This window comes from Odontesthes bonariensis, chromosome 8, assembly GCF_027942865.1.
Source record: "Odontesthes bonariensis isolate fOdoBon6 chromosome 8, fOdoBon6.hap1, whole genome shotgun sequence".
Lineage (NCBI taxonomy): Eukaryota > Metazoa > Chordata > Actinopteri > Atheriniformes > Atherinopsidae > Odontesthes > Odontesthes bonariensis.
In genome coordinates, this window is record NC_134513.1 from 24506829 (window position 1) to 24518258 (window position 11430).

The 11430-nt window shown below is 42.2% G+C and overlaps 1 protein-coding gene across 2 annotated transcripts in view; it reads left to right on the top strand.

Moving 5' to 3' along the window:
• LOC142385507 (caspase recruitment domain-containing protein 18-like) overlaps positions 1-11139 on the top strand; it is a 179348-nt gene extending 168209 nt beyond the window's left edge. The window contains exons 1-4 of one of the 2 annotated variants that reach the window (XM_075472114.1): positions 8115-8199; positions 8959-9069; positions 9718-9788; positions 10787-11139. In XM_075472114.1, coding sequence (XP_075328229.1) covers positions 9002-9069; positions 9718-9788; positions 10787-11124 — 477 coding nt within the window. In that variant the 5' untranslated portion in view covers positions 8115-8199; positions 8959-9001 and the 3' untranslated portion in view covers positions 11125-11139. Of the gene's footprint in view, positions 1-8114; positions 8200-8958; positions 9070-9717; positions 9789-10786 lie in introns of those variants that run through there. The other variant, XM_075472115.1, reaches the window with a different exon arrangement.
• The last annotated feature ends 291 nt before the right edge of the window (positions 11140-11430 follow it).

Consider the following 11430-nt stretch of genomic DNA (forward strand, 5'->3'; position numbering starts at 1 on the left):
AAGATGAACCCAGCGATGTGAGTCAAATCCTAGCAGCTATAAAATCACTTAGAAATGACTTTAACACGCAACTGAATGAAGTCAGAAACGACTTCTCCACACAACTGCAGGAAGTGGTCTCCTCTAACCGCGAGATTAAAGAAGCTATAGGGACCTTCTCAGAAAGACTCACTGAAGTTTAGAACCGCATTAGTGCGGCGGAGGACCAGATCTCCTCTCTCACAGTAGTGGCTGACAACACACGGGAAAAAGTCCAAAAACTTACTATGCAGATGGAAGACATCGAGAACCAACGCCGACGTTGCAATGTAAAGCTGGTCGGAATTCCTGAAGGCTCTGAAAAACGAGACTGCCGTGCATTTCTGATGACATGGCTACCGCAAGTGCTGGGTATGGAGGATCACTTGAATATCGAGCAAGCCTATCGACTGGGTAGCCTACCTACGACGCCGACAGCACAAAACCACCGACAACAAAGTGAGACGAAACCGCGTGTTGTGCTAGTGAAATTCTTGTCTTCTCGTGACAGAGACCAAGTGATGAATGCGGCACGTCTGAAGGAGGTTAACCTCGAGAACAGCCGGGTGTTGTTCTTCCCGGACCTGTCACCAAAAGTCCAGAAACAACGGAAACTTTTTGATGGTGTAAAACAACGACTGAGAGACTCGAATTTAGACTATGGACTCCTATTTCCTGCACGATTGCGGATTTGGCACGAAGACGCCTGGCACTTCTTTAATTCTCCTGCTATGGCTGAGAAATTCGTCAATAAGCTGGAGCGCTCCAATCCGCAAGACACCCGACGCAAATCTTCCGAGGAACAAGGGAAATAATATAATAGATCTGATTGACAGTCCAGATTGTCAACAATAACCTGCATTTGTGTTGCTGCTGTGACATTGCAATGATGTTAGTAAGAGACAACAATAGTATGGTTTAAGCTATTATGGACTGTGAAATATTTATTTATTTATTTATTTATTTTTTTTGGTGACAAAGAATATTATAAAGAATAATATTTAAAAAATTGGGATATATGGGCGGAGTTTACATCCAAGGTATTATTTTAATTTTCTCTATTGTGACGATTGGTTGCTCACCTGCTCCCTTCATAGGATCAGGTTGGAGCCTGGCCGGGACGCTGGTCAAGGGGGAGGGGGAGAGGGAGGGGTGCGTTTTTGTCCGTACGGGGGTTAGGTTTGGCCTTGTTTGGGAAAGGCCTGTGTTAGGTATGTTCTATGTTTGTTTTGAAGGCACATTATTGGTAATATTACATGTTCTGATTATAGAGACGACAGTAGTAATGGTTAATTTACAAATTGTGTCATGAGCAGAGATTTAAGGGTAAATATGATTTCATGGAATGTCAGGGGTCTTAGAAAGTTGGTGAAGCTGAAACAAGTAATATCCAGATTGAAACAAATAAAAACACAGATTGCTTTTATTCAGGAAACTCATTTACTTTCATTTGAACTTACACCCTTAAAAAGGAGATGGCCAGGGCAGATTATAGCAGCCTCATATTCTTCTCATGCAAGAGGGGTAGCAATATTATTTCACTCTTCTGTTCCAATAAAAATTCACAATACCATATCAGACTCAGCGGGCAGATACTGTGTTGTACAGGGTTTGCTATTAGGTCAGGATATTAATTTGGTTTGTGTATATGGGCCAAACAATGATGATGCCTCATTCTATGACAATTTATTTTTGACCTTATCATCACTACATGGTGACTTCTGCTTAGCAGGGGACTTCAATTGTACTCTGGACCCAGCTCTTGACAAATCCTCAGGTATTGATGTCACACACACTCAAAGTAGGAAAGCAATTCAACACCATATAAATAAGTTTGGTCTTTGTGATATTTGGAGATACAATAACTTATCTAGACGTGAATACTCTTGTTACTCTGCTACTCATAACTCATACTCTCGTATTGATTATTTCCTTCTCTCTAAATCCCTTATAGAAAATGTGAATGACTGTGGGTACAAAAGTATTGTCATTTCAGATCATGCGCCACTGTTGCACTCCTATACTGTCACTGGAGCTTGTAAAGGACCTTCAGTGTGGCGATTAAGCCCACGATGGATCCATGATAGTGGATTTTTGACATTTCTTGAGGCAAATATTGATATCCACTTTACAATGAACACCAATCAGACATCAGCATCAATTAGATGGGAGGCGTTTAAGGCCTTTATCAGGTGACAAATGATTAGCTATACAAGCAATATCTCAAATAAACAACATATAAAGCTGATAGAATTGGAAAAAGACATTAAAGAATTAGAAGAAGAAATTAATATTCTCAATACAAATGAGACCAAACAAAAACTAGACATTCTTAGAGCTCAGTATAATGAGTTATCAGCAAATAAGGCAGCGTCCAGTCTAATGAAATTAAAACAGACATTCTATGACCAAGGGGAAAAAGCAGGGAAACTACTGGCCTGGCGTATAAAATCATTACAGAATGAAAGAGCAGTCTTTGAACTTGAGTCTGAACTAGGGAAACCAATTACTAACCTACAAGATATTAATAAAAATTTTCAGGCATTCTATTCAAAACTATATACATCAGAAACTAAAGAAACTCATCACTCACTTGACAACTTTTTAAACCAAATAGACATACCTAGACTGGATGATAATGCTCAAAAAGAACTTAACCTCCCAATATCCCGGTCTGAGCTATCAGAGGCCATTGATAGTATGAAAGGAGGGAAAACACCAGGGCCTGATGGCATTCCTATTGACATTTATAAAACTTTTAAAGGTATGCTACTTACTCCCTTATTAGATATGTGTGAGGAATCATTAGAGAAAGGTGAATTACCTCTAACGCTAAAGACTGCAATTATAACCTTAATATTAAAATCTGGCAAATCTTCTACAAAATGTGAGTCATATCGCCCAATATCTTTGATCAATAATGATGCCAAAATAATAGCCAAAGTCCTTGCACGCCGTCCAGAGAAGTATTTGCCATCTATTGTTGAGCCAGACCAAAATGGTTTTATAATGGGTAGACAAGGTTTCCACAATATCCGTAGAATGTTAAATATTATACATGTTAAAGAGGAAACATCTGATATTGACATGCCATGGACTCATGCCATGTGTTTTATGTTTTAGATCATGTTTGGTTTTTAGATAATGTCTTTAGTTCTTAGTTAGATCATATTTTAGGTTCAGGTCTTTAGTTTTCATGTCATGCCATCAGCCTCACGTCCCTCACCTGTGTTTCCCCCTTCAGCTGCACTCAATCCCTAATCACCCTCCACAGTATTTAGTTTCCAGGTTTCCTTTCAGTTCTTGTGAGATCCTTCCCCGTCACCATCCATGCGACGCCACGCCACAGATAAGTCACAGATAAGTCACAGATAAGTCACAGATAAGTCACAGATAAGTCACAGATAAGTCACAGATAAGTCACAGATAAGTCACAGATAAGTTTCCATGCTTTTGTTTTGTTTCGTTATATATTTTTCCACAGTTTAGGTTTTTGTATCTGGCTCAGCCGCGCCTTTTGTTTACCATCTTTTTGTGAAATAAACTCACAGTTTTGCTTTCATCCTCAATTCTGCATCCGTGTCCTACCCCTTCAAACCCAACCTGTCTGACAGAAGGATCTCACCAGACATGGACGAGGCAGACTTTGAGGAATTTTGGGAGCTGGCCGGTAATCTGTGGAGCTGCTCGGCACGGGAGAGCAGCTCTAAGGAAAAATACAGAGTTTCCAATGAACTCCTGGATTTCTTTGTGGCAAAACAGGTTCTTGAGACTTGGATAGTGAACACATCTCACATCTGGGAAGAGGCATGGAGTGTACGGCACGCTGCTGAGCTGGACATTTTCGGCAACCCGACCAAGAGGCCATAGCGCCTAACCAGGAGGCCATAGGGCCTAACCACAAGCCTGACCATGAGTCTGACCCAGAACCTGACCACGAACCTGACCCGGAACCTGACCAGGGACCTGACAAAGAGGCGGCAGGGCCCGACAAAGCCTCAGAGCCCATGGGGCCCCGGCCCATGGACTCACCTCTTTGGGCCCCCCCCCCCTCCCACCCCCAGACGTTGGGGATGTCTGGGATCCATCCCTTGAAGGGGGGGCTCCCCCCCCCGCCGGACGTCCGGCCGACCGTTGGACGGCCCCCGGCTCCTCCTCCCGCCACGCAGACGGAAGTCTGGGTGCCGACCAAACCACCGCCTGCTGCCACGTCCTTGGGGGTATGGGCGTCCGCCGGACCGTCTCCGGCTTCTGCCGCCACATCGCTGGATGTCTGGCCGCCTGCCAGACCACCGCCTCCTGCTGCCACGTCAACGGATGTCTGGCCGCCTGCCAGACCACCGCCTCCTGCTGCCACGTCGACGGATGTCTGGTCGCCCGCCCGCCAGACCGCCGCCTCCTGCTGCCACGTCAACGGATGTCTGGCCGCCCGCCAGACCACCGCCTCCTGCTGCCACGTCGTCGGATGTCTGGCCGCCCGCCAGACCACCGCCTCCTGCTGCCACGTCGTCGGATGTCTGGCCGCCCGCCAGACCACCGCCTCCTGCTGCCACGTCGTCGGGGGTCTGGGTGCCCCCCAGACCACCGTCTCCTGCCGCCACGCCGACGGAAGTCTGGGCGTCCGCCAGACCACCGCCTGTTCCTGCCACGCCATGGGAAGTCTGGGCGTCCGCCAGACCACCGTCTCCTGCCGCCATGCCGACGGAAGTCTGGGCGTCCGCCAGACCACCGCCTGTTCCTGCCACGCCATGGGAGGTCTGGGCGTCCGCCAGACCACCGCCTGTTCCTGCCACGCCATGGGAGGTCTGGGCGTCCGCCAGACCACCGCCTGTTCCTGCCACGCCATGGGAGGTCTGGGCGTCCGCCAGACCACCGCCTGTTCCTGCCACGCCATGGGAAGTCTGGGCGTCCGCCAGACCACCATCTCCTGCCGCCCGAAGCCGGTATGAGCTGCATGCCTGGTTGGCCACTGCAGCCACGCCGCCGGATGTCTGGTCCCCGTCTGACCGGTTTCGAGCCCCTCCCTCCCACCCTCAGATTTTTTTTTTTTTTTTTTAGGGTCGTCTGGGATCCGCCCCTTGAGGGGGGGGCTCTGTCATGCCATGGACTCATGCCATGTGTTTTATGTTTTAGATCATGTTTGGTTTTTAGATAATGTCTTTAGTTCTTAGTTAGATCATATTTTAGGTTCAGGTCTTTAGTTTTCATGTCATGCCATCAGCCTCACGTCCCTCACCTGTGTTTTCCCCTTCAGCTGCACTCAATCCCTAATCACCCTCCACAGTATTTAGTTTCCAGGTTTCCTTTCAGTTCTTGTGAGATCCTTCCCCGTCACCATCCATGCTACGCCACGCCACAGATAAGTCACAGATAAGTTTCCATGCTTTTGTTTTGTTTTGTTTCGTTATATATTTTTCCACAGTTTAGGTTTTTGTATCCGGCTCAGCCGCGCCTTTTGTTTACCATCTTTTTGTGAAATAAACTCACAGTTTTGCTTCCATCCTCAATTCTGCATCCGTGTCCTACCCCTTCAAACCCAACCTTTCTGACAGACATGGCCATAATAGGTCTAGATGCTTTAAAGGCCTTTGACATGGTGGAACACACATACTTATTTGAAGTCCTTCAACGTTTTGGTATAAACAGTTATTTCCTTAACTGGATTAAGATCCTGTACTCTGACTCAAGGGCATCAGTACTGACAAACCACATAGTGTCAAAACAGTTTCCGCTTTCCAGAGGCACAAGACAAGGATGTCCCTTATTACCTCTTTTTGTATTAGCAATAGAACCCTTGGCTATTGCAATCAGAAATAACCCTGAGATAACCGGTATTAACATAAATGATATTGAGAATAAAAGGGCACTCTTTGCTGATGACGTGGTTGTTTTCCTGACCAACCTGAAGCAATCTGTACCTGCCCTTTTGAAATCTATAGAAATATTTGGGAGTTTTTGTGGCTATAAAGTTAATGCAACAAAATCTACAATTATGTTCATGAAAAACCCCACCGCTATACACTCCCTTCAAGAATGTTAAGGATAGTTTCACATATTTGGGTGTTAAAATTACACCAACAATGGAATCATTGGTACCCAGTAATTATGACCCCATAGTCGAGTCTGTGACAGGCTCTATAAACAGATGGAAATTCCTGCCACTGTCTATGATTGGACGTATTAATGTTCTGAAAATGAATATTCTGCCTAAGCTTCTTTACCTCTTTCAAACCATTCCACTTGCTCCTCCTAACTTTTTTGTCAAAATGAAGCAGATCTTTTGTCATTTTATTTGGAATGATAGATGCCCCAGGTTACGTATGACTCTCTTGTATTTACCATATGATAGGGGTGGGTTAAACGTACTTTTCTCCAAGGATACTATTGGGCTGCACAATTGAGAGCGGCTTCATACTGGTTTAACACTACATCATTCCCTAACTGGGCGAGGATCGAGGAGAAGACAACCACCAAAATCTCTCTTAAGTTATATCTCCACTCAGCTAATCTTTCTATTTTGAAAAAATGTACCCTAAATACTTTTGTTAAAAATACAGTGATCGTCTGGCATAAGGTTTTGAACTACTTAAAAGAAAGTGCTGCTTTATCCCAATTTACTCCCATTTGGGGAAATAGAAATTTCACACCAGGTACAAATGAGCTTGGATTTAAGATATGGGCTAATAAGGGTATCAACAAAATATCAGATCTTTATGATAAAGATGTTCTTTTAAGTTTTATGGATGTTAAGCAAAGGTTTAAAATTGATGCCAAACACTTTTTTAAATTTTTGCAGATTAGACATTTCATAAAACAAACTCAAAACTCCTTAAACATGCCTTCCTTGAACACTATTGAAATGATAGCTGTGAACTATTGTGGTAGACCTGGACTCATTTCTCGATTCTATCACAGTATCATTAGAAAATCAATAGAGTCCTCAGATGATAAAAGACATGCCTGGTGTCTAGATCTTAAAGAAGAAATAACAGATGAAGAATGGAAGCATGTATGCTTACAAAGCCAAGTTCAAACGATAAATACACGATTTAAGTTACATCAGTACAAATGGCTGATGAGAACATATATTACTCCAGTAGTACAACATCGTATTGATCCTAACACACCTGATCTATGTGTTAAATGTGGTACACATAAAGGGACTCTATTTCATTGTCTTTGGGAATGTTACATTATCCAAGAATTTTGGAAGGAGATAATAATGACTTTGTCTAAGATCAATGATACACATCTTCCACTATGCCCTAAGCTTTGTATTCTGGGACTTTTCCCAGAAAATTGTACACTCAGTAAGTATGAGAAATCAATGGTCATATATTGTATACTTGAAGCTAAACATAAAATCGCTCTCTCATGGACATCTATGTTTAGGCCAAGGAAGCAAATGTGGGCTGAAGGACTCTCACACTGTATAGCCATGGAGAAATTAACATATTTGATCAAGGGGAAATATAACACATTTGTTAAGATCTGGGATTCGTTTATGGAGTTTTTGGAGGGAGGGGGTTTGTCGGAGATTGTATAATTTCTTTTCTTTTTTCTTCTTATTCTGCTCATGTTATTCTTTTTACTTTCTTCACTAATGTTAATTTCCGGATTTTGTATCTACTTACTGTTGTGCTTGATGAATATGTCTGTTAATGTGCCTTCTTTTCTTCTTTTCTTTTGTTTTTGTTTTTGTTGCCTTGTTTTTGTATGTGGTTGTTTGTTAATTAAAAGAAAAAAAATCAATAAAGATATTTGTCAAAAAAAAAAGTACATTTTCTCTACATGAATTATCACATGTGTGTATAATGAAATATTTTTTAGTGTATTGTGTGTGTAAATTCTCCCAGGAAGGTAGTATCATATGATATGTCAGGTTGTGTATGTTTTTCTGTCACTTTAGTAAAATGCCAGGCAGAGGACAGTGAAAGTGCTTGTGGAACTTGGACAATAATGTACAAAACAGGGGAGATTTTATTAATTTCTATTAAGAAATAATGTGGTACAGCCGGGTAGTGAAGCTTTGCACGTCATCATTTTCGGCTCCTCCCCTAAATGAAGCAAGCCTCATTAACACACACACTTCGAAGCCTCCGCAAATCACACATAACATCAGGAGTTCCACTTTTGAACGCTGTTCATTTTTGGTGTTTCTACTTCAGCTCTGAACAATCTGTAAGTTCAAACTTTCCTGTTTGTTTCTGCTCTGTAATTTTGGAGAAAAGGGTTCACTTCTTATTTCAGAACAAACTTTGATCAGTTTGTGTTTGAAGACAAATCTACATGATTATGAGATTACTAATGAACTGGAATCAATCAACATGATGATCGGCTGATGTTTTTTTTGTTTGTTTCCTTCACAAACAACTGCTTCATGTTTTTATTTCCTGGAATCAAAGCGTCGTCTCCACCTTTAAAGTCAGAAAGAGCAGCTTCCTGTCAGAGCTTCCGTTATGAAACTGTGATGCAATGTATGTATGAAGATGTGAAGAGTTCATTGTGGTTCAGTCTTTTCACTTCCTGCATTTTGCTGCAGGATCCAGTTGGACCAATCAGAACCTGCCGTGTGGGATTCTGTCGCTTTTTCAGTCAGACTTCACATTCAGACTGAAATCATTCTTTAACATAATCCTTTAGTTTCTGTTGTTGATATCTATTCATTACATTCAGAGTACAAATGCTGCTGTTTTCAGGTGTCAGCAGGAAAAGAAACTCTGAAGTGTCTAAAAGTCAGTTTAGAGGAGATGTTAAAGATCAGGGGCTGCATTCATAAAGATTCTGTAAAGAGCTGCTCCTGGTGATGGAAATCTAAAGTCTTGAGAATGAAAGAGTAGATCCTACTAATGATAAAAGTTATTCAGCAACATGTTAACCCTTAAAAGGAATGAGGCTTTGAGTTGATGTGCAGATGAATGATTTGCGTTTCCTCTGCAGAAGAAGGTAGAAAGTGTGTGTGAGCTGATGTGAGTTCAGCAGCATGGATCAGTGTGAGGACACTAAAACCTCTCTGTGTGGGGAACATGAGAACCAGAGCAAAGCTCAGAGGTGAGAGGACCATCTCTAACTGTCCATGACTCTTCTCCATGTCCGAGCTCAGCACTCACATCACCAAACCACCTTTATTCACAGTAAAAACAATTTAGTGTTGTGTTAAAGACCAGAACAGCAACAAACTTCTCACGATGCTGGTGATGGACCTAAACTTCAACCTGCATCCGGACCAAGCTCTGTCACCAGCTTCATATTTTCTAACCCAGAAACGCTTCCCTTCCTGTTCGTCCACCTCGCTGTTCACTACACCTGTAGCTGAACCTGAAGAACCAGTTCCTAAAAACAAACCTAATTATTGGCCTTCTGAAGCATCCTCTGAAACTAAACCTGCCTCACATCCTGAAGCTTGTGCTAAATATGAGCCCAAATTATGTGAACCAGCACCAGCAGTCACATCCAGACTTCAACCTGAATATGAACCACCAGTTGAGCCAAGACTAGAGTCTGGACTGCATTCAGCTCTTGAAAGACAGCCTCTGAAGTAAACTGAAGCTGAAAGTTACTCCGATTAGCTTCATGGTGAAATATTTTAAACCTTCTTCACACACACTCCTGTTATGTACTTAGTAATTTACTTTTGCATCAGTTTTATTAGTTTTTGTTGCACTATAGAGAACTTTCCGGCTTCTTTTTCTCTTTTAGAGCAAAGATGGAGACACCTGTGGAGCACCCGGAGGACCCTCCAACCCAGGCAGCTCCACCCCCTTCAGCAGGTAGGAGTCCAACAGTTTCTGCATGGAGACACCAGTAAGACACATGATGCTCAAACTGACCAATCACAGCTCCGGTTGTTTCTGTGTGTTTCTTCAGCCTTCAGTTAGCAGTGACTGTTAGACTCTTTAACTACATTATAAACCCTTAATACAACTGCAGCAGTGGGCAGGAGGCAGGGTACAACACCCCACATTCACCTGTCAGTCACAACTCTGATATGTAAGGGAAAATACCAGTTACCATGGTGATAAGTGCCTAACAGTCTTATGTGATTTAAATTCCTTTAATCTAAAGATCTCTGCAGCCTGCCATCGGTTTGATGCCATCATTGAACAGAATGTAAAATGAGTTTTTAGGTAATGTCTTCTCCAGAATAACCAGAAACAAGTATAGAAGCCTGTTCTATCCCGCTGATATCTGATCGAACACATCAGCCTTCATATAAGAGAGTATACGTCAGATTAAAATGAACTTTGATTTGGTCATTGAATCTCTACATTATTTTTGGTCACTGTCAGAGCGAACTCCGCTGCTTATTAAGTTCAGAGCTTTATGTGCAGCTGTCAGGATATTAATGGCAGATGGATATAAACAGCAATGACCCTGACAGCCTGGAAGGTTCATAAAATCATAAGCACTCTTCTTGTGATTTACCCCAATTTTTGGAATACCTTGACTTTCAACCTTTTATGTCATTAAAATATTGTTTAACACCCTGGTCCCATTTTCTCATTTGGTTTGGGTGTGTGATATTAGGAAGAAACACTTTTTGGGAAATCTTCCACACAAAGCGAGCTCCTCTTCCCTGAGCCTCACAGACATATGATCAACAAAAGCACAATGAAAGCTATGTTCATGACATCATTCATCACTGACTGTCAGCTTTCAAAATGTACATGGACCCCTGAAGTAGTCATGATTCACACGCATTAGTTTTACATTTCAACAACATTTACTGAAAAGTGAGATTCATGTTCATGTCTATGACACCTTGCAGAGAGCGAACTCAACAGAATACGAATGGAGTTTGTGGAGAGGGTGCCAGAAGAAATCCTCAAGCAGCTGCTTGATGCCCTCTTTGTAGATGGTGTCTTCAATCGTTTGGAGAAAGAAGCAATAATTGAGATAAACCATAAAGCAGATAAGGCACGAAGCCTCATCGATGATGTAGGAAGAAAAGGAGAGGAAGCCAGTAGGAAGATGATGGAACATCTTCAAAAATTAGACCCTACACTTTCCTCTCAGCTGGGTTTGTTGTCTGGCCCATCAGCACAAAAAGGTAAGGCCACATATTTCTGTTATAAGGGCTTATATTTTTATATTCAGTTATATTGACCAAATTAGTCTTTTGGACTAATAATTTAAACATCTCTTAAAGAGCTGACATCCCTTAGGGCCCTTTAAGACCAAGTGTGACATGCACCGCTGCACTGACAGTGATTCTGTGGGTGCAGGAATAATAATAATAATAATAATACATTTTATTTGTAGTGCCCTTTATATCAGAGATCTCAAAGGGCTTACAGGTTTAAAAATGATAAAAAGAAGGAGAAAAAAAAAAAAATAAAATAGAATAATAAGAGCAATGAAATAAACATCTAAGAGAGGGGACCATAACTCTTGCTAAAAAGAAATGTCTTT